Source organism: Lepisma saccharinum, chromosome 15, assembly GCF_977018435.1.
Source record: "Lepisma saccharinum chromosome 15, izLepSacc3.1, whole genome shotgun sequence".
Classification (NCBI taxonomy): Eukaryota; Metazoa; Arthropoda; class Insecta; order Zygentoma; family Lepismatidae; genus Lepisma; species Lepisma saccharinum.
In genome coordinates, this window is record NC_139243.1 from 16762638 (window position 1) to 16787724 (window position 25087).

General features: G+C 38.0%; 1 protein-coding gene across 1 annotated transcript; it reads left to right on the forward strand.

Annotated features, from left to right (window-relative positions):
* Nucleotides 1–247: 247 nt before the first annotated feature.
* On the forward strand, nt 248–24399 carry LOC145999615 (uncharacterized). The gene is made up of 4 exons (XM_083136693.1): nt 248–472; nt 9244–9405; nt 14081–14604; nt 21538–24399. Exons 1-4 carry the CDS (start codon nt 317–319, stop codon nt 22103–22105), a joined length of 1410 nt encoding a protein of 469 aa, XP_082992819.1. The 5' UTR covers nt 248–316; the 3' UTR covers nt 22106–24399.
* Nucleotides 24400–25087: the final 688 nt, after the last annotated feature.

Sequence of the window (25087 nt, forward strand, 5' to 3'; positions counted from 1 at the left end):
GGCTTTTAGGATCAACTGTTCTGTGCATTGCCCTACTCCTCACAACGATGACCCTTGGCTGGAAATCGCTTGTAGATACTGGTTTGCGTTTGAGCCGTACCACAGATAAGCGTAAGCGTACTATAATACGTTTATCTGTGACCATACAAAGAAGACGAAGACGACGGTTGTCAGCTGTATAATCTGTGGCTGCTTAGCGGAAATCCACGGAAATCCCAAGGAAAATGTAAATAAATAAAATAATCTGTGGCTGTCAACTGTTACAAACCATAACAACAACCTAACCTTGGTATGTTGGTTGCTGTAATTTTGTAAAATGATGGAATTGCATCGGCACACACAAATCGGAGAAGATTATCATAATCTGTGCAGACTTTGTTTGACGAAGTCTAGTTTGAAACTTAACATGTGCCTAGAGGAAGGACAAATAAGAGATATTCAAGGAAAGATGTTACATTGTTTATCCCTAATCGTGAGTATACATACTTTTTATTTGTTACAATAATCATAGTGCACAGGCATTTTTTACGTGGTTCGATTTCTAATCATGTTTGTTAACTTATACTTCAGAGTGTAAGTGCTAACTTACTGCATGTTTTCTGGAGAACGAATTTTCCTTTCCGCATTCTCCAATACGATTCTTTGTTCGCGAGCAGCCATTTGTTGGTAACTCTTCTGATTGTTTTATGGGCCCAAGTTCCTTTTGTTTTATTGCGTTTTCATCATGCTACGAATGCAATTTTAACATGGTTTGATTTTTATTTACTTCTGTTAACACATACTGCGGAGTTTTAGCGGGTAAATGTCTGTTATATCGGAGACACATTTCCATCGGATATTTTCAGTTTTAAATTATTCGTACTTAACAATTGTGTATTGCGGAACATAGTTGAAGGTGCCATTATGCTTTTTACACGAAAGTAACTTCGATTTTTCACATTACGAGTAATTCTTTTGGTTCCTTTCTTCCTTTGCGGAACATACAATATGGCGCGCACAGCTGTGGATCATCGCGTGTCATGCTTGTGTTTTGGGTAACAGTTTCATGCATCGGAGACACATTTCTTCAATTTTACACAAGAAACTACTTACGGAAATGAGTTTCTCCAAGGTTTACAACCTTCGTCGATATATATTCTTCCTGAAACTTCATCCTACAATGCAGCAGAACAATAAATAATCACTTTTCATGTAATAATATTGCGCATTTTGTGAAAATCGACAACATCATGCCGTTGTTTCCAAGGTGCACCTGCAGATGGCTCTAGCGTCGGAAGTCACGCGATCTCGCTAGTGGAATAAGGGTTTCCAAACGCGCGTTTTTTTTTCTTCGAGAAATGCGCGGTTTTTTTGTCGAGAAAGAAAAATGGTTTTTCGATTAATTTAGGGGTGAAATGGGTGCTAATGAAACCTAACCTAACAGGCCTAACCTAACCTCATGTGAATGGTTTGTGGGGCTACCCGTGGATGGTTTTTGGGGCTAACATCAATGGTTTGTGGGGATACCCGTGGATGGTTTTTGGGGCTAACGTCAATGGTTTGTGGGGCTACCCATGGATGGTTTTTGGGGCTAACGTCAATGGTTTGTGGGGCTACCCGTGGATGGTTTTTGGGGCTAACGTCAATAGTTTGTGGGGCTAACGAACAATGTTTTTGATCGAAATGTACAATTTCCAGACGTGATCCCCGGTTTTTTACAACTTTCATGCACAATAGAGTTGGAAACATTGATATTCGAAAACAAAAGAAGTGTTACAATTCGCAAAGCAAGCGATATCGCACCGTGACGTGCTTTCCGTAGCATTAAGGAAAATGGTTTATTTTAGCAGAGAAAGTGTTTGTTTTCGTGCAAAAAGCATATTTGCACCTTCCACTATGTTCCGCAATACATAATTGGTAAGTACAAAGCACGAGAAAGACAAAATATCCGATTTAAATGTGTCTCCAATGCATGAGACTGTTAATGTGTTTTGTTGATTTGGAGTGGATATGCAGTATTGCAACCTTCTTGACCGAAAAATACCTACTTTCGTGTTCATTATGTCATCACAAATCATTGACGGATAGCCCCAAAAACCATTCCCGATAGCCCCCAAAACCATTGACAGATAGCCCCAAAAACCATTCACGATAGCCCCACGAACCATTTACGGCAAGGTTAGGTTAGGTAAGCATAGTTAAAAAAATAAAATTCTGGTTAAAAAAAGGCACGTTTGGAAACACTAGCGAGACCGTGTGTCTTTCGACGCTCGCGCCACCTGCAGGTACATAATGGAAACAACGGCATAATGTTGTCAATTTGCACAAAATGCAAGTTTATTGTGTCAAAAGTGCTTATTTCTTGTGCAGCATTCTACGGTGAGAAAATACCTCCACAAACTTTCAAAGTACTACAGAAACTCATTTCCGTAAGTAGTTTCTTCTGTAAAAATGAAGAAATGTGTCTCCGATATAACAGGCATTTAACCTAATTATTGTTCCTTGGTTTTTAGGTTGCGTTACACACAATATGGTGGGCAAATCTTGACTAGCGTTGTCTATGATCAGTGGGTGTGCAGTGTTTCCAACCTTCTTCACCGAAAAATACCTACTTTCATGTTACTGATTTTGTACTTTTTTCCGGGTTCGAAAAACCTACGAACCATGCACGTATAGCCACACAAACCGTTCTATTTATTTTATTTACTCAGAGTTTCAGATACAGTCTTATTTGAAACTCTGAGTAAATAAAATAAATAGAATGGTTTGTGTGGCTATACGTGCATGGTTCGTGGGTTTTTCGAACCCGGAAAAAAGTAAATAGCCTCCTGAACCCTTCATGGCCTAAGTTCCTTTTGTTTTATTGCAATTTCATCATGCTACGAATACAATTTTTACATGGTTCGATTTATATCTGTTAACACATACTGCGGAGTTTAAGCGATCACTTCATATTTTATTCAATATATGCTATCGTGGTTAGATAAGGCAGGTTAGGTTTGGTTCCCTTAGCATTAAAATAAAGTCCCTAAATGCATTCTACTAAGGTTCCGATTTATTTCTACATTCATCCCACACTTCTACGATATTTACTGTCGCTTGTTGACAGAGAATATCTTGTGCACAAGAATTGCGTAAGGTAATTTTCAAGTTTTTTTTTTTTTTTCAACATAAATAACTTTTTTTCGAGTCCAAACAGCTCTCATTACTTTAAGGAAGGTTCAAATTTCGTGTGACAATGATTTCCAAAATTCTACAATAATTAGTCTTTGTGCTGCTAGAAATCATAAAACAATCGGAACCGTTCCCGGAGAGACATACATGATTTACCGGCGAAATAAATGAAGCGATGGGAAAAAAACACTTCCACAACCGTTCAAAAGTGAGTTCGTTAAGTACTTTATCCTGTAAATTGAAAAAATACGTTTTGCGGATATCAAAATTTTACCTATGCTTTTGTAGTTAGGTTAGGCAGGCCAGGTTTGGTTCTCTTAGCATTAAAATAAAGGGTAACAGTTTCCGATCGGAATAACAGATTTCTTCACTTTTACGCAAGAAAGTTCTTACTGGAATGAGATTTTTTTGGCATTTGGATACTTCGTGGATGTATTTTCTGTCATCGTAGAATCTGCTGGAGCGGAAAATCATGTGTTTTTCACAAAAAATATCTCTCTGACGCACAAATGCCGTTGCTGTTCCTTGCTTGCTCAACGTGAACCGGATGTTCATGACATAACCTCCTGTCAGTGTTTCCAACGATGCAGTGTATTGCAAGAAGATGAAAAAATGAAATATACATTCCCGATATTACAACTACCCCAAATTTTAAATATGTTTGCCTAACCTTACCGTGAATGGTTTTTGGGGCTATCCGTGAATGGTTCGTGGGGCATTTTTTGGTTCAGAATGTTGGAAACACTGTATACCCACTGATCATCAACGCTACTGAAGCTGTACCTGCCATATTGGGTCTTAAGGAAGCGAAAAAAGGACGAACAATAATTACTGTTATTGACATTATTTTCGAGAGAAAAGCAAAATTACACCTTGAAGAAAGTTTTGCAATGCACAATAGGTAAGTGTGAATGTAAAAAGTGACGAAATAAACGAGTGAGAGGTTTTCGGCCGATCGGAAACAGTTAATAAATGAAGTTCCTGATAGCATTCTACTAAGGTTTTGATTTACTTCTAAATTAATTCCCACTAGTCTATGATACTTACACTCACTTGTCAACGGAAAATACATTATCTATAGGAAGCACTCATGCTTGCGTAAGGTAATTTTTAAGTTTTTTTGTTTTCAACATAAGTAATTTTTTTCAAAATCCAAACAGTGCTCATTACTTTAAGGAAGGTTCAAATTTCGTGTGACAATGATTGCCAAAATTCTATGATAATTAGTCTTCCTGCTAGGAAAATTTGAAGAAAAAATCATAAAACAATTGGAACCATTACCGTTTTATCATTTTTTTTAAAAAATTCTTAATACGAAAACTTATTATCGTAGAATTTTGCCAATCATTGTTACACGAAATGTGAACCTTCCTTAAATTAATGAGCACTGTTCAGAGTTCGAAATTTTTGTTGATAAGCGACTGTAATTATCGTAGAGTAGTGGAAATGAATGTAGAAGTAAATCGGATCCTTAGTAGGATGCATTTAGGGACTTTTTTTTTAATGCTAAGAGAACCAAACCGGGTCTGCCTAACCTAACTATGAATGCATTGAACAAAATCTTAAGTAATCGCTAAAACTCGACAGTATGTGTTAACAGAAGTAAATCAAAATAGATCTGTGTCAAAATTGTATTCATTGCATGATGAAATCGCAATAAAACAGAAGGAACTTGGGCTCATTTGTTTACTGACATTTCCTATACTTTACATGCATGAGTGCAAGCAGGTAGGGTAGAGTGGGGTAATAAGAAACTATTTTTTCTTTTCTTTATTTTTGAAAGTAAAAATTTGAAGGAAAAAATTCAAAAATTGTCTATCACTAAAAAAAATAATCAAGAAGATTGTGGTTATGTTAAAGATTATTGCATCATTTGTTTATGCTTGTGTGAAATTTTTCCATGGGAAAGTAGTGTTTTCACACAAATATTATTTTCTATAGTAAATACAGAGTATACATTCTTGATATTTTTTACGTGATTATGTGGACAAATGATATGACTTTCTGGTGTATTTTGTTAATTTTCTGTCACAAAAATAAAGAGTGGTTATTGTCATGTATCTTATTACCCCAAATATGAAAAGCAAATGTTGCACTTTGCAATAAGCTACTTTTCAAATCAAAATTTCTCCAGTTAGTGAAACTTTTAAACGTGCTCCATGTTTCTTCCTGCTTTGAACTTAATTCAAAAATCATTTCCAGCATTCTAACACTTCCTAATATTCCTACAAAACTTGCAAGAAGTTGTTAAACATTTGCCACTGTACCCCCTCGAGAATCATGATTTTTTTTTTGTAAATCGACAAGAGATTGATGTTTTACGTAATATAAAATTGGTTCCACTACACAGAAAACAAATAATGGTGATGTTTGATCCAAACCTTTGGCTCACATAAGTAAAAACCTGCCGTCTCGGAATACTTTTGTCACTTTTTATTTGTACAAATCTTTTGTATGCAGACTAAAATAGTGAAAGAAAACGTATGAATTTGCAAGCAGCTCCAAACCTAATACTCTTAACGAGAGCTGAGCCAATATTAAGCGATAATGTTTTGCCATTTTGGTCTTCCACAAGCTCCACAAAAATGCCTCTCGAGTCTCTTGCGGAGTCTAATTATCCTGGAAATTATGCAAAATTAGAAGTTTCTCTTTGCAGCAATTTTGTGTGAAAAACTTAATTTTTTGATGACATAACAAGTAAAATCAATATTCTAATGTAATTTTTGTGCTTTTTAAGGGGGAGAGGGACAATTTACCCTAGGTCCTTCTCTCTTCACCAGCTGCTGATCACTGTTGCCAGCTTCACTCTTTTAGAGCCAGATGTGTCTGTCTCTTTCGTGCACTAGTTGGCTGTGAACTATGGCACCCACACCCTGCCTCACTATGATGCAATCACTTGCTCCAGCTTACATAGACAACTTCTGTTATAAGTATACATTTTGCACGTGACGTGATATTGTTAAATTGGCTGCGACACCCCACCCCTCTTACATGCCCAGCTAGTTTTCTTTATAGTTCCTTGTCTGGCGTGAAGAGGGCGAAATATTGTTATCCGGGAAGACTTTATTTTGGATTTTGTACCACCAAACATTTCATCAAACGTTTAATATAATTATAAAAGCAGAGCCTGGTGAAGACACCAATTGCATTGCCAATTAGAAAGATTTAGAGAGCAAGCAAGAGGTGCCCTTTTTGATATAGTCAAACCCGTTAATTAACATGTTACTTGGAAATTTTTAAATTTGATTGTTTCCACTGGCACACAATGTATCGGCTGCTATCGGTAGATGAATTCCAATCGATACTTTCTGATACCGATACATCAAAATCGGTATCAGCTCAGTTATATTTTTTGCCAAATGGCCCTAAAACATTCACAAATTACCATTAATATGAATAGAAATAAAGTTGGTAGAAATGTTGAATACATTGGAGAAGCCTTAATATGATGGTTATCCTCTTTTAGCTCACAGAAATTGTATGAAGGAAAGTATCGGTTAATAAATTCCAACTAAATACTTTCTGATACCGATACCACTGGTATCAGCCGATACCGTTACATCGGTATCGGCTCACCCCTAGTTTTCTGTTTATTAATTTGCTCTTTAATAACCACATGTCAGCTCTATTGTCCATGTACAGTGAAACCCTGATCTTCCTGGATTTTACATTTTCCCGTGTTATATATTCAGTCTTGATGGTCGCAACATAACAAAATGTTATAAAATTTTTCTCGGTTTTACATTTTCCCGCATTTTAAGTTTTTTCAGTTTGGTACCCTGAAAAATGTCATATCGAGGTTGCAGTGTATATCCTTTCCTTTTTCATGCTGCCTTTTTGTTGTCGTTCAATTATAATCAAACCTTGGCATTGAGCTGACTCTTTCACATTCCTCCCCATTCATTTTTATCTTATCTCTTCTGTACACTGGAATTTTGATTTTACGTTTTTCAGGGGACAAAACTGAAAAACTTAAAATGCAGGAAAATGTAAAATCGAAGAAAATTTCATAGTATTTTGTTATGTTTGGACCTTCAAGGTTGCATGTAAAATCTAGGAACATAAACTTGGGGTTTCACTGTACTTACCTGGTTTTTGTGCAATAGTAATGTATTTTGTTTTGTTGGCATTCGTTTCTAATCCTAACTTGTTTGCAACCTCTTCCAGCCTTTGATACATTTTCTTCAAACCAGGGTTACCCTATGGTAAAGTGGGATGCAAGTATATCCAAACAAATTTTCCAGTACCATGTTTATACTATGTGTTTTCACAGTCAGAGCTTCAAAAATTTCAACAAAATGCCAATCAAGCTGCTGACAACCTATGCACCAGCATATGTTAAAATCCAGTACACAGAGGAGTGTAATGAAAATGATCATGGACAATTTGCCAGCACTGAAAGATGACATTTCTAACAGTTGCAAGGCTCAAAGACAATTTACATGTAAAAAAAAAAGTAGTGCTGAGCCGATACCACTTTGAACCGATGCCGATACTCTTACCGATTCATACCGATACTTGAAATATAATAAACAAATATTATTGTGAGACATGTGCTAAGAAAGGTAAACTCTCAAAGTTTTTTTCAAACAATTCACAAGTGTTCTATGTGAGCACCTCATGTAACACTGCACACATCAAGTCGATAGTCTGTCTCCTGCCAAACCTTGTGTAGCGTGTTGTGGTCAATATCAGTAAGGGTACTGTGATGTGGGCATGCAGGTCATCCAATGTTGTTGGAAGTGGTGGTACATAAACATGATCCTTGACAAAACTCCACATGAAGAAATGACATGGGGTCAAGTCGGGGGAACGAGGTGGCCAATGAAGGAGAGGTCGATCCTTGGGAGATGCACAGCGTATCCAACGTTGTTCCAATGCCCCATTGAGATGGTCCCGAACGCTGCGATGGTAATGCGTAGGGGCACCATCTAATTGGAGAATGAAATCTGCGCCATCCTCTGCAAGCTGTGGAAGGAGCCATAGTTGCAGCATATCAAGGAAAACAATTCCTGTCACAGTACGTTCATGGAAGAAAAAGGGCTCATAAATCTTTTCATGGGAAATGGCACAAAAGGCATTCACTTTGGGAGAATCGCGTTCGTGTTCCACAAATTCATGGAGGTAAACAGTTCCTCAAATACTTACGTTATGTCTATTCACTTTCCCTGAAAGGTGAAAAGTTGCTTCATGACTGTAAATTAACCTCTCAGAGAACAACCATTTCCATTAATATGAGGAAATCAGCACAGAAGGACGCACGCAAAGCATAATCAGTGTATTTTAAGGCTTGAACTATTTGCATGCGGTAGGGTTTCATTTGTAAACTTTTCCGCAGAACCCGCCAGACAGTTTTCTGTGGAAGTTGAAGTTCTCTCGCTACCCGGTAGGTGTACTTGTGCGGACTCCGCATGAAACATGTGCGCACTCGTTCTACTGTCTCTTCCCCAGTCGATTTTTGTTTACAGATGCAGCCCGAATCTTTGAAATGTTCATACCCCTTACGAATGGCCTTCCCCGTATGTGGTTCCCTCGGATATTTGGTACGGAAATGCCGTTGCAGACTAATTACAGACTTGTTCACATAGTAATCAAACACACAGAAAGATCTCTGTACTTCAGTGAACACCATTTTCCTGCTCGCTGCTGACTCCTAGCGGTAGAAAGTTTGAAACACTACGTGGAAACTAAACTTTGAAAGTTAACCTTTCGAAGTGCATGACTCACAATAACATATGTTTATTAGATTTCACAGAATAAATTTCTGTAATCGGGTCCTTCCTTTTGACTTACCCTGTAGATGTTATGTAATATAAAGTTAGTTTTTATGCAAAATAAAAAAGTTTTGAATTTTGCATAATTTCCAGGATAATTAGGCTCCGTGATAATGTCACATGGCATTTTCGTGGCCCTGTGGAAGGTCATTATGCCGGAAATGTATCGGCTGCTATCGGTAGATGAATTCCAATCGGTACTTTCTGATACCGATACATCAACATCGGTATCAGCTCAGCCCTAAAAAAAAGTATTTGACATGCTCAAATACCCACATTTGAACCCTGCTTAGGACCTAAATTTTCTGCATTTCAGGTTACAGAGGATGACAGTTTGCCGAAGTTTGTGTGCTATTCGTGTGTACACAAGCTAGAGGATTTCCAGAACTTCCACGACATGTGTCATAAATCGGAAAAACTTCTCCAGGAGTACCTATCATCTGCAGGCGAGAATCGCAGAAGGAAGTCAAGTTTTGAGGTAAAGTTAATGTTTTACTTGAATATATGATGGCAGTCAAGGTTGTTTACGTATGGCATGGTAATAAGCTTTGAATAATTTAATAAGAATATATTCTTGTGAAGGCCCACGGTGAAAGGGATATGCATTCATCAGCTGTCTCATGTGCATAAGATTGTATTTATCACCCTATTCATGGCAATTTTTATTCTGGTGCACAATACTTCCACAACCAACACCCTATGCAACACCTGCCCAATTCTCGTCACCTCTAGTACTCTCCAGATTCACTTCACCACAGGCAGCTTTATCAGCCACTCAAAAGGAACCTGCCACACTCCACTACTTGTGTACATCCCTCTCATGTGAAACATCTGTAGTGAATTCTACCTGGAAAGAATCATCCAGTCAACAACCACCACTCCTCCACTGCAACCTGAATTTCACCCTCACCCTCCCCACCCCCACCCTACAGTAATAGTATAACAGTACCTCCCTCGGTGACTTCTTCCAGGTAGCAGTCATCTACCCCTTACTTCAATCCACCAACACCTCAGTATGAAATGTCGGGAGAGGGCTTACGTATCAACCATGAGTGCAACCACATCATCTGATGTTAACAAGACCACTCAGGCTTGTATAATCTAGGTTACACTGTAAATGCTGTTATAATGAGAAGATATAAAGGGGGGAGTTTGCAACATGTCAAGTCAAAGAATGGAGTTTTTTCTTGAACATTTTGCCTATAATACTGTTTCTTGCATAATTTTTAATTTCACCGCAAATAGCTTAAGGCGAAGGAATCTTGGTAACATTTTTTTTTATGGAATGTAGAGAAATTTCAAAGCCATATGTCAATTTAACTCTAATTCTATATATATATGTTTATCTGTCGAGCACAACAGGCTACTACCAAGGCCACGGAAATGTCCAATCTATTCAAAATTCTTAAACTTTAGTCTCCTGTTTTGCAGCAATTTTGAGGTCTTCAGAAAAAAAATGCAGATGTTCTTAGTGTTAACAAATACACCAAGTGGCTATAAAATGAGTATCAGCATGTGTCATTGTGAAATTTTGCTCTGTGATTTGATGTGGAATAAGTCGTGCCTTACTGAATATCTGAACAGCTAGAGACAGATTTCTGTTAACATATCCAGTACCATGAAAACAGTCTCACAACTTGATGGCTGGCTACCAGGAAGCAGTTAATCAGATTCCTTGCAGAATGGATACACATCCAAGGAGATAATTTGGTGTTCCAATTGACTATTCAATATTTGTCTACTATAAATGTGGAAGTAGGGTGAATCATATTAGGAATAAAAGTTAACCCATTCTCCACCACTGCTTGAAGGATACTGATTTTTAGGTTGGTAGTATATAAATACGGAGCAACTAGTACTCACTTTATCCACGAAACTGTTTTTTCTTTTCGTTCGATTAATTTCAGTGGCCACTGCCACCATCCTCATTGGAACTTGCTTTACTGTTGCTTGGCGTGCGTCTTTTGTTTGTAGTTCTCTAGGTGCGCTGTTGTTAACTGTATGTCTGGGCGATAACTGGTGTATAGTGAAACCACAAGCAAAACAACCTGCACAGACCCACGACTCCTGTGCACCATACTCCTGTGAGGAGACGAGGAGGAGAGTGGACCATGCTTCCTTATGGCCCGAGCTGATCGGAAGAAGGGAAAGCTGCGCGGGGACTTTTCGTCCAAGGTTTTTTTCTTTGTGGTTGCTCTATAGTAGGGGAATCCAAGTGTGGTGCATCTGTCCGCTATCAATGTTTAGCTCATGCGGGAAGTGCATTATGGCAGGCGTTTCCTTGATTTTGGTGTCTACGAGGGTGTGGGCAGTGTGTTTGACTTGTACCTTTTGAATTTTATGGCTATTGTATTTGATGTGTTTAGCAAGACCAGTAGTGTGTTGGGCTTTTTTCACATCTGTTAGGTGCTGTTGGATTCTTTCATTGACAGATCTGATAGACCTGTGGTGTAATGTGCCTTGCATTCGCACTCTGCATCGTATACACCTGGGTTATCAAGGGAGTACCGTTTATGTTTGTTTAGTTTATCAGCTATTTTGGAATTGGGTTTGTGCACTAGTTTGATGCCATATGGGAGAAGGGGTTTGGATATGCGGTTGGATGTGGTGGGATGGAAGGGGAGGGCAAACCATTTATATTGGCCGCTGGAGTTCCATTGTGGGTGGGTTGCTTGCGGATGGGTTGATTGTAGTTGGTTATGGTGTCTGACCTGTATTTCCGCTTTACTGCACCAAGTGGAAAGTTGTGCTTCTGTGTAACCATGTTTTAGGGCTATTTCAGTGATGGTGGCTATCTCTTCTCGTAGATCCTCTTCTCTGCAACAGTAGGAGAAGGCTCTTCGATAAACGTTCGGCCACACATTAGCTTTTTGTTTGGGGGGGATGGCTAGAGAGAGCGTGTATGTACTGGTTGCCTGCATCCGATTTTCTGTAGACAGTGGTTGTGAATTTGTTAAGTGCACGGTTGATGGTGATGTCCAGAAAGTTGATCTTACCATGTTTCTCTTCTTCTGCTGTGAAGTTGAGCCTGGAGTTGATGCTACTTAGCTTGTTCACTAGAAGGTTGAGTTCTTCTGCCTCTTTGTATACAACTATTGTGTCATACACGTACCTTCCATGTCGGATTTATTGTAGTTCTGGAGTGTGGAGTATCTCTTTTTCAGCCAGGTGCATGTTGATATTGGTTTATTTAACTCAATTTTGAATTAAAGAAGAAATATTTATTAGAAACCTTAAAATTTTTATTATTACAGCTTTATAGTTGTGCTTGTTCTCCCATTGCCATGATATAGTGCTCATGGTAGATTTGAAAGTTTGCAAAGTATTTACAGAGATTTGATTAAAAGAAAAATACTACATGTAAAGTTTACAATGCAGTTTAGTTGACAAATAAATAAATAAAAACATGTTCCATAATGGGAATATTGGCAACTATGGTGGAACCCACAAGCAAAAAAACCTGTGCAGACCCACGACTTATATGCACCGAACTGCCACATAAAAAGGAGTGGCAGAGTGGAGCATGCTTTCTTATGGCCCGAGCTGAATGGAAGAAGGAAAGGTGTGCGGAGACTTTTCGTCAAAGGTTATTTTCCTTGTGGTCGGTCTATAGTGGGTTAAATTTCTTGTCCATCGTAACTAACAGGACTACGAGGGTGTACCAGCAACCAGATTTTTTTTAACAGCCATGTATATATATATATATATTTTTTACAAAACAACCGTATCACCTTCAAAGTACTCTCCATGACACTTAATACATTTGTCCAATCTGTGATTCCATTCTTGGAAACATTTTTTAAACTCGTCTGTTTTGATGGCTGACAGCTTCTTCCTCGTTTTTCCTTCACCTCTTCTGCGTCGTCAAATCGCTGTCTCTTTATGTCCCTCTTCATTCGGGGAAACAAAAAAAAGTCGCATGGAGCAAGGTCAGGTGAGTAAGGAGCGTGGGGCAAGAGAGTCATGCTGTTTTTTGCCAAAAACTTGCACAGTGAGGCATTCTTTTTGCTGGTCACTCAGATTCCGAGGCACAAATTTCGCAGCGACCCTTCTCATACCCAGATCTTCCATTAGAATTCGCTGAACCGAGCTCCAAGATAGTCTAGATAACTTCCCCAGCTCTTCAATGGTCCGTCGTCGGTCTTCTAGCACAAGTTCACGGATTTTATCAACATTTTCGTCCATTCTGGAAGTTGACGAACATCCAGAACGGGGTTTGTCATCAATTAACATGTCACCTTTCTTGAAGCGAGAAAACCACTCCTACACTTGAGTTTTCTCCATAGCGCTGTCCTTGTAAGCTATGTTGAACATCACAACCATTTCTGCGACATTTTTCCCAAGCAGGAAACAAAATTTCACAGCCACACGCTTTTCTCTTACATCGGCCATCACAAAAAACAAGCTCGCGAAACTGCTTTTATGAAAAAAATCGCTGTGACCAGAGACAACCTTCCCCGGTGAAGCCACTGGGTGCACTGAACTCACAACGAGTTGCTCGATGCTTGCCTGCTGGGAAAAATTCGTACTACGGAAGCTCCGCCCAGCGCAGCGTTATTCCAGTTTTTTTGGGTACCCCCTCATATTTTACTTGCATCCACCTGTCTGGCTATTATCAATATGTATGTAATATTCTCAAAAATTAATTTGCCACCTATTTGACTTGTGTAGTGACTTGTGTAGTTCACACAAAAACTGCTCTAGGCCATAGACTCAAAGCCTTCATTCCCAGTAAATAGTACCCAATAAACAATGTTGATGTGATTGATAATATGTGATGCCAATTGCAGCATACTGGATGGTAAAGGTTGGTTGGTTGATTTGTTGTTTTAAGTCCACTTTATGCACCTACAGTTTAAAGTGGGATCCGAACCACTTGTGCCTCCACTGGGTATCGAACCCGCGACCCCTTGATTACAAGGCGACGATGCTACCACTGTGCCATCGGGGAGGCCCAGGATGGTAAAGGTGTTTATGCTCATACTCAGTTATAAGATTAAAGATATGGTGCTTGGAAACTCAGAGGCAGCCCTGATTTGTTGGTGCATCTAAACTGCACAATTAGAATATTTGTTTTTATAGGAAGAGGAAAGGGTTGTTTTAAAAAGGCATAAAGTACTGTAAAGTTTATGTACCGTACGATTATATTTCAGAAGCCTTCTGCATCCCAGTCTTATGGTAGTGAAGAAACTGTGGCTGCTGGAGTGTCTGATACGGGTTACTATCCTCTGGAAGTGCTCATAAAGTCTGAAGCAGAAAGTCCTGATCCATTAGTTTGTGAACATACACCTCTAGAAAATATGTGGCCTCAGGATAAACATTTTGTCAAGGCTGAAACCAAATCATCCCTTGTGCCTCCTTATGTTGACACCTTTGTTGACAAACCATCTAATGAGTGCATACAGGATGATTCTATTGACAGCAAACTATCTAATGAGTGCATACAGGACGCTTCTAGTGAGTACATGGAGGAAACTTCAGTTTGTAAAGTGGAAAGTGTGAGTGTTGATAGTTGGATGCACTTTGAAGGCACAACTCAGGAAGTTCCTGTTGGACAAAATGTTCCTGCTGAGGATAGTGACAATGATGCTTTAATTTTAAATGGTAATGAAGAGGAGAGAAATAGTGTAACAAATCCTGATGAGGTGGAAGGCGAAGTGACAGATCGTGTAGAAAGGTAGGTGAAGAAAAGTTTGGTCTGTGGATTGAAAATGAACATGGCAGTATCTTTCTACAAAGATGTATATGGATCAAACACAGATAAAGTTACCACTCAATTTTCCATGAAGCTGCTTTTTTCGTTGTTCTATGAAGTAAGTTCCTTTGTGTATATTTACTACTGTTTGTCTCATTTCCAAAAATTTCTTGTTCAAATTCTGTAAAATCTCCAAGTACTAGCTCAGCGGGAATTACTAAATAGTTTTTTATATTATCCTTTCAACAGAGACAACCCAGGAAGACAATTTTTTTAAAAAATTCTACACTAACAGTCATTTACCATTTCTAAGTTAGCAGAGCTTTCTGGAATATAAAGCAAAACTAAATTCTTGCCATGGTCATTTTTATTCTGACATTTGAGGATTCTTATGTTGATTTTTGTATTTGTTTGATGTGTCGGACTTGAGAGGGAGAAAATAGGATTTCCTACACCTGAGGTGTGGCTTCAGTGCAGGTTTTTCTCTATTTGGCTATTTTTGACCTACCTATTTCACCTTTGTGTGCATGTGTTGTCTATGTTCATCCATCGGGCCTCCCCGATGGCGCAGTGGTAGCATCATCGTCTTGTAATCAAGGGGTCCGAGGTTCGATTACCGGTGGAGGCACATAGTGGTTCGGATCCCACTTTAAACTGTAGGTCCAGTCCCGATTAGCCTTACTGTGCATAAAGTGGACTTAAAACACCAAATCAATCAATCAATCAATGTGTTCATCCATCCTCTTCTCTTGAAGGCATTCCGAATGCAAGCAGCACATGCAAAGTTGAAAAAGATACATCGAAAATAGCCAAATATGCATGGAATGAATCACATAGAATTCAGTAGAACTACTAACATTACTACACCTAGAACCAAATCTAAGGACACTCAAAGAAGCAGCCTTCATAGCAGTTGCCTGAAACCCTATAAATCATCCCAATGGAGAATTCAAGCAAGTATGGTCTCCTTTCTTTAAAAATTAGAAATAGTGGCATATGTGGGGCAAAAGTTAGTACAGAATTCCCAGGGTACATTGGATTTGTAGTCAAATCCCAAGTGTGTCATAGATTTGATTCCCACCACCTGTAATAGACATTTGTTTACCTGAAGACGAGAGAAGAGATGCTCTATCGAAATGTAGCGTAAGAATAATTATAGTAAGAGCTGTGGTAGCTCAGTCATTAGGGCATCTGACTACCATGCGAGAGATCCCTGTGATGGGGGAGAACCAGGATTTTTTCCACCTGCTCATGCGGCTCCGGCACTTGCCCAGTGTCCTATATAAACTTGGGGGGTAAAGGCAGCCCCCTGGTGTTGATCACATCACCCCGCTATACGCCTTCATGGTGTGATGCAAAGCACAGATGAGCACTATACTTTAAAAATGAGTATAGTTAAGGTAAAAAGTGTTCCCCTGTGCTTAGCACCACACCATGAAGGCGTATAGGGGGTGTGGGGATAACGCCCCACACTTTCTTGATCCAGTCATGAATGGGGGTGATGTGATCAGCACCATGACCCTGACTGCCTTTACCCCCCCCCCTCCAGGGTTTCCCACAGGTACCCATGTTATTCGACGCTGGGTGGGCGCCGGGGCCGCTTCCAACCATAGAAAATTTCCCGGATTTGAACCGGCCGGGGATCGAACCTGGGACCTTTAGCATGGTAGTCAGACGCATAACCGACTGAGCCACTGCGGCCACAAGGCATGGCATGTTTTGAGATATTCAAGGGCAGTAGAGTCATTCCATGCCAAATCAACATAGATATGTGCAATTTCCAACCTGACCATCTCCGATTTTCATGAAATTTGGGAAGTTGAAACTATGCATGGAACTTAGTAACTATGAAAATTTTTAGTCTCGTGCATCTTGTAATTGTTAAATTATTCAAGGTCAAAGTTAGCAGAAATTGCCCTTTTTGAGCCCGCTTAGCTATACTAAATGTGCTGTAACTCTGCCACTATTTCGCCTAGAAAGCTCAAATCAAGCTTATTGTACGGGGAATTGAGCAAGCTTTCCAGTGATATATAACAAGCCCACCTTTCGATAAAAATATAATTTTGTCACGTGACCTTGACTTTTGACCTTGAATGTCTCAAAACATGTCATCACCAAAACTCGTGAAAAAAATATATTTGGTCCCTCATGCCATACTCTAAAACATATCAAAAAATCATTCTGGGACTGCAATGGGATCAGAAGATACAAAATAATATGTTTAACTATGTGACTGATAAAAGCCTCATTACATGAACTATGACGAGTCAAAAGTCCTTTAACACCCCCTACAAAATGTAAAGAAGTTATCCTGGTTGTGAAAGAAATATGTTAGGCACAGGGAGATCTCTAGCTGTGTGTGTCAAGCGCAGGTCCGACATATTGTTGACCGCCATATTGAATTCAACGCAAACATTTCAAAGGAAAGTGGGTGATGTGATATATCAAATCAGGCTAGAATTTCACGAGAAATGAAGCAGCGAAGGTTTTTCCAATTTATTTTTAGGCAGCAAAACGTTATAGGCTACGCATATCTTTCACTTAAGATACATGCACATTATAGTGTTGTCAATATTTCTGTGGTCTCTCACACTCACATAGAACATTTGGAAATGTAGGAGGTGCAACATCATCGCAAGCAGCAACTATGCCTTCTCTCAGATAGTCAATATCAGGGACTTTTAGTGCATGCACCATTCTCTTCAAATGTTTCTGAAGGTAAAAATCTTCCTAAGATGTTAGATCTGGGGAATGTGCAGGCCTTTTAATAGATCCCCATCTGCCCATCAATCTACCTAGAAATTTGCCATGAAGAATGTTCACATAGTGTGGTCACACACTGTCCTGTTTCAAAACTCTGGAAAAGTGCCATATCCCGTAAGGAAGGATGAAAAACCTGTTCACTTAACACATCCAAGAAGCCCTCACAATTTAAGGTTCCATTGTTGAATATGGACCAACCATTCCTGTTCTCCATATACTATACCACACACATCATTAGCTTACCAGCAACAACCATTCGGCTGGGATCTGTCTACTGTAGATTATCAAATCACAGGTATTGCGTATAAGTTTTATTAACTCTACCGGGAACATACAAATTAGCATCTTCACTGAAGAATTTTTCATTCCAAAGGAAGTGTCACGTAATTGTTTGAGATACTTTTCCCAATATTCTCCACTATTCAAGTATTTGGTGAATGTTGCTGATTAAAATCATATGCAATGGTGCGTATACTTCTTTCTGTCCCAAGATGTCATCGTGATCTCGATGAGTTCCTAACACGTTAGGAGCATTCTTAATACTTTGTTTTTAACACCTCGAAAAGCATAAAATGATTACAAGCATGCAGTAATAATTTTTTGCTGGTTAAATATACTTTGGAAAAACCTTCGCCGCTTCATTTCTCGTGGAATTCTAACCTGATTTGATATTTCACATCACCCACTTTCCTTTGAAATGTTTGCGTTGAATTCAATATGGCGGTCAACAATATGTCGGACCTGCGCTTGACACACACATCTAGAGATCTCCCTGTGCCTAACATATTTCTTTCGTGACCAGGATAAATATATTTTTTTCACAAGTTTTGGTGATGACATGTTTTGAGATATTCAAGGTCAAAAGTCAAGGTCACGTGACAAAATTATATTTTTATCGAAAGGTGGGCTTGTTATATATCACTGGAAAGCTTGCTCAATTCCCTGTACAATAAGCTTGATTTGAGCTTTCTAGGCGAAATAGTGGCAGAGTTACAGCACATTTAGTATAGCTAAGCAGGCTCAAAAAGGGCAATTTCTGCTAACTTTGACCTTGAATAATTTAACAATTACAAGACGCACGAGACTAAAAATTTTCATAGTTACTAAGTTCCATGCATAGTTTCAACTCCCCAAATTTCATGAAAATCGGAGATGGTCAGGTTGGAGGCTGTGTTGATTTCGCATGGAATGACTCAGTAGTAAATTAATAATGTCCAATTATTGCATGTTAATGCATTAAAATAGTTGTATTTGACATTGCTTTTTTGTTTGTTTTTGCACTTTGTTATGAAGATGTATCAGTAATGCTGTGTCAAATGTAGTAATGAGATAGGAGAAATATGTACATGGTTAATGTACATATGTTTAAAAGTATTCAATCATAACTTTTTTCTGGTTCAAGATACGTTGGAAAATCTTTCCCCTCTGCATTTCACGTGAAATTCTAGCCTGATTTGATATATTTACATCACCACCTTTCCATTGAAAATGTTTGAGTTGATTTTATTATGGCGGTACTCTGTTTGACACACACAACTATGGTTCTCCCTGGGCCTAACATCTTTCTATCGTGAATGAATATAGCCTACATAACATTTTATAGGGGGTGTTAAGGGACCTTTGACTCACTCTAGTACATTGTAATGAGGCCTTTATCAGTTACATAGCTATTCATATAATTTTGTATCTTCTGATCCCATTGCAGTCCCAGTGTAATTTTTTCATATGTTTTAGAGTATAGCATGGCAGTGGCGTACGCAAGGGGGGGGTTACCGGGTTTAAACCCCCCCCCTTGAGCTCTTGAAATATTATGGAAAATGCTGTAGAAAAAATTAAAAATGGCTAATTTATCACAGTCAAAGATCTGCGACAGTAATAATAATAATAATAATAATAATAATAATAATTTGGATTATTATTCCCATGCAGCATGAAGAAAAACACAACATTCCAAACACAATCTAAGCGGCCGCAAAGTTCAATTTTGCAATTTTCTTTTGCAAAAAGTCGCGCAGTGACTCTTGCGAGAATTGTGAAAATTCCTTGCTTCGTCCTTATTGCAAACGTTCTTCCCGGTACTGATTTCACATCCCCTTGTGAACTCTCAAGTGATGCTGAGTCTACATCCACATCATTAAATAATGTCGAAGAAGTCTTTTGTGAATCACCTAGAAGGGATAAATGTGTTGGAATGTCTATAAACTTACTTTACAACGAAAACATAGACTCAGTGGAATTTAGCAACATGTATTCTCGCGCTTCATCATCACCCTGGGTGAGTTCCATAGGTAAAGGTAATGTAAATTCCCCCGTGTATATAGCACCGTGCCATGAAGTCACACATAGTGGTGTGGTGGGCCCCAAAGATTCTTGATCTCGAACTATTTTGCAGGTGATGTGATCAGCACCATGCTCCGGCAGCCTTCTTCCCCCAAGGTTGCTCTCAGATACCCATAGGCTGGGTGCGGAGACAAGGCTGGATAAATTCCAACCAATTCCGGGAATCGAACCCGGATATCCCACGAAGTTGTCAGACTAGACCAGCGCGGCTCCTTGAATGAGTTTCATATTTCGATTATTTCAATAAATTTAATATATTTGCTTGTTTTTATGGATTTTCTTCACACTTAAAATGTCTCACTTATCATATACAAATAACCGTTGACTAGACAATTATTTTGAAACAAAAGAATTGTAATTTTGTTCTATTTCTTTCATAAATAGCAGCTGCATTAGTAGTAAACTAATTAATTAATTATAAGAATTATTAATTAATTTATTATTATTATTAATTAATTAAAGTATAATAAAACAATGGTAATGTGAATTTGTAGAAAGTTTTCGAGATAACACCCCCCTTGATGAAATCCTGCGTACGCTACTGTAGCATGGTGTACCAGATATTTTTTTTTCACGTTTTTTTGTGGATGGCATGTTTTGAGATATTCAAGGTCAGGATCACGTGCAAAAATGTTATTCTTACCCAAATGTTGGCTTGTTACATACCATTGGAAAGCTTGTTCAATTTTCTGTACAATAAACTTTATTTGAGCTTCCTAGGCCAAGTAGGGACAGAGGTGCAGTACGTTTAGTATAGCTAAATGGGCTCAGAAAGGATAATTTCTGTGAAATTTGACCTTGAATAATTTGATAATTACAAGATTCATGGGACTCAAAATTTTCAGTTACTAGGTTCCATGGACAGTATCAACCCCCCATATTTCATGAAAATCGGAGATGGTCAGGTTGTGGGCTGTGTTGATTTCGCATGGAATGACTCGATATTATTCATTCATAGGTTTGCAGTGTTGAATTTGAAGCATGTTGAAGAGATCTTTTGCACATGATTTGAAATTAATTATATATATTTTCTGTAAAATAACATGAACAATTCATGTATCTGTATAGAGGAGATGCCTTGTTGAATTAAGGAAAAACTAATAAATAATAACACACTTAGAAACATATTTTTCTATGATTTTCTGAAAAGAAAACTGTTTCCTGGGAAGAACACAGTATTCTCAAGTCCATCCAGAAAGGGTTAAGCAGTTTGCAGTGTTCAAATGTTTACTGTGGCTAAGAAAGAGTCCCATCAGCACACTATGCTTGCAGTCTTCCACCTTCATTGACAATAAATTTCATCACAACATGGTGTTAGGTTTCCATGTGGCAATAGTAGACACTCATCTCCCATAGGTAATGTACTTTATACATGCTGAAGCATGCCCCATTATCATGAAAAATCAAAAGTTCAGTGTAACTTGAATGACCCTTATATATTATTAATACTATATCGCATGACTATTATTTTTGACTTGCAGTTTTCCAATAATACTTATTCATAGAGTGGTTTTATGCACATTTCTGCATCCTTCATTCCCACTTCAGCTGTTCAAATCCTTCTTGGGTTGAACATTTCCAAGATGTACTTAACTTTGTATACTAGAGAAATGAGTGTAGGCTATGGAAAAAACTAAACAAGGTAATCATTAACTAATAAATATTTATTCCTATGTGAAAATGATACTTATCATCATCTGAGGTGAAAACTGATACTCATTCTTGAATTAATTTTCTTTTTACTCAATAAAATGACAAATCTGAAGTACTTGCTTATTAAATAATTCATACTTGTTATTATATTTTTCACAGGTACAAGAACAAATACAATATGGAAAACCTTTTAAAGATGAAAGGCATCTCGGATAATCATCTACCGTCAGAGTTCGAAGAGTTACAACAAACAGGTGAACAAGAACAGCCAAACAATAATTCAGAAAGGATCATTGAACAGAAATTACTAGAAACTGTACCTATAACCAAACCCTTTGAAAGTAAAACACAGACTATTCACAGTGTTACTGTTAATAAAAAGAAGAAGCTTAATATATGTTCCATCTGCAACAAATCTTTGGAATGCAGAGCAAATCATAGCAAGGAAAGAATTTTTAACTGCCCAGTTTGTGAGAAAGGTTTCACCCTCCAAGGAAGTGTTAATGTTCATATGAGGATTCACACCAAAGAGAGGCCTTTTAATTGTTCAATTTGCAAGAAAGACTTCAACCAAAAAAATCATCTTGTTAAGCATATGAGAGTGCATACCAAAGAGAGACCATTTAATTGTTTTATTTGCCACAGAAGTTTTATCCAAAAGTTCAATTTTACTCGACATTTGAGGGTTCACACCAAAAAGATGCCTAGTTGCAAATTGGACAATTAAATATTGATCAATTTGCAATTTGTTTTTAAATTCATACCTGATACACTTACATATGTGCCTACTCCAGTAAAACCATTTAGATACTCATTATATGAAACTCATTCACTTGGAGTGTAGCATTGCACAAAAATGGTATAATTCATCTTGATGAGCCAACCATGTGTAACTTTGCAAAATATGTTTACCACAACAGAAGAAATGTTACATTCCAACATTAGAAACACTTAATTAAAACAATGTACACAGGCAGTATTGATTTGGTGGAATATCTGTAGACAGTATGCAGACTTTAAAATTGTCATTGTATACAGGTGAGAGCAACTTGTGTGGCTGCTGTTTTTCCTTTGGTTCCTTGGATAAGGAAAAGACAAACAATGTTGTGCTTTGTTAAAAAGTGTGGATTGCATGAATTATCTATCACTGACAGTCAACCGGACTGCTTTGTACACTTGTGTTCATAAAAAGTGGCACACTTGTTTGAGTTGAAGTCCAGCTTCGTGGCTGGAAGTACAGCCGAAGTAAGTGTTCGGAAAGCAGCAGTGTTGCGTACTATCAATCAATTTAACTATATGCAGGGAATTTTTTGTCTCTCAGACTCAAAGAAAGCACAGGGGAACACTTTACTTTAGTTTACTTTTACTATTTCTGTCTCGCTTATTCTTATTGAGTTTTTTTTTTCCTTTTCGTTATTTAGTGTTGCTTTTCTTCCATTTTCGGCTACTCGCGACGATGAAGAGAGACTCAAAAGAACACCCATGTTCAGGCCAAATTCGAACCCAGGGCACTGGCATTCTAATGAATTCCAGTTAATTAATATTTACGCTGCAATCTTTCCGTTAGTCATTTTCTTTGAGTCTGAGAGAGACAAAATTCCCTGCATCTCTGAGAGACACAAAATTCCCTGCATATGGTTAAATTGATTGATAGTAAGCACTTCGGCTGTACTTCCGGCCACGAAGCTGGACTTCAACTCAAATGAGTGTGCCACTTTTTGTGAACAGAAGTGTACAGTGCTATTTAAAACAATGATGGAAACTCTATTCGATATTAAAACTATCATTGCAGAGTCGTAGCCTTCCAAAACTTTCTATAACCCACTGATGAAGATTCTCAAGATTCTACTGCAAGTAAGATGCAGATGATCTTCTTTTGAACCAGGGAATTTCCCATCCCTGCAAGAGGGTGTTGTCTTCCAATTTGCTGTCTAATTTGTACATGGCCTATTGAGAAACAGGCAGTGCATTTCATTATAAAACATTTCGTACTGTCTGAAACAGTTATTGTATGTTAATCTCAACAGATGCTTTACACTTTTAAAAAAAAAAGGTTATTTAACTTTGCCCTACAACATCAAGTTATTTAGCTATGTGGAAAAACTTTATTTTGCCACAAGTTGATTAATTACTAACAGTGTGTTAGTTGAAATTACATTGTTGGTTTACTACAAAAGCCTATGAAGTCCAAATCTGGATAAGAATGAGATATTTTGTGCAAAGAATGCTAACGATATTTCCAGGTAAAAGCTGATACAGTAAAACCTGTCTATCCCGGAACATGATGGTTCTGAGCAAAATTTTCCATTAACAGTTTCCCTTCTTATACAGGGTTGACTTTAAATACAGTATAGAGCACTGCAGGAAATAATGGAAAGACAGATTTACATTTTGCATTACTTATAATGGAGAGTACTAGTGCATGTACGTATATGAATAAAACTGCGATACAGTCGCATAGCACAGATTACAATTATGTAACTACACTTTTTACAGTATTGTAAGTACGTACTTATGTATCTTTTCGAACCCGGGACCCCTGGCATCATGGCACGATGTGCATAGTTGGAAAGAGAAAGATTGAAAGATGAAATAAGAGAGGTGAAGAAAGATTGAGATAAAAGTGAAGAAAAAAAGAGAGATAACAAGAAAAATAGAAAGATGACAAAAGAACAGAGGAGAAATAGACAAAGAAAGGGGGTAAGATATGAAAGAAAGAAACTGAATCATAACAGCTATGAGTATTGTAGCGCGTTCTTTCATATCGACAATGTTACCGATAAGCGAGTGGCAACAGAGGCATGTTCCACTTACAGTATTGCATTGTTTTCTTGCGAGCGAAAAAAAATAAAGGAAGAAGTTTCCATCTTACTGAGAATAAAATCATCTCGTTGGTCTTTAAATGGTGTTCCGTTTCCACGTTAAGGAGGTTTCCGCCTTAAGCAGGTCATTTTCAGGTATAAAATAGATCCGTTCTGGGGACTTTTTTTCCGTATTTAAAGGTTTCCTTCTTATAGAGGTTCCGGGATATGCAGTTTTTGCTGTATCTCCTATCTGATTTTTGTTGAAAGTTTTTAACATTTGAATAAAAGATCTGAATTCATTTTACGCTTTACTTTCTTGCTATAAGCCACCCCTTAGAGCCTTTATGTTGTCCTGATTGACTTTGGAAGCTGCCCAATTGTTGTCTTTGCTTTTATCTTGGAGCTAGCTATACTTTGTGTACACTGAAGTGTACCTTCAGCATGACTTCACAGACATGAATTCTGGCAACTTCAAGCAATCTGTAACAAACACACTGCCTTATTGCATCTTATTACATCCAAAGATTGCCATTGCCCTTTTAACAGAACTTCAAAGCTCCCAGTTTATTTTTATATATATATATATATATATATATATATATATATATATATATATATATATATATATATATATATAATATATATATATATTATATATATATATATTATATATATATTATATATATAATGGATAAAAGCAAGGAGGGCCAAAAGGGCTAAGTAAAAATCAAATAAGGTAAAAGGAAACACTCACCGGAAAAGGAAAACACTGGGGGAAACATCAACGGCCCTCAACCTCCGCATCAATAACCACCGCTCCTCCACCCACAACCTGGACTTCACTGTCGCCGTCCACACCAACCACCACAACATCAGTTTCAACGACTGCTTCCGGGTAGCGATCA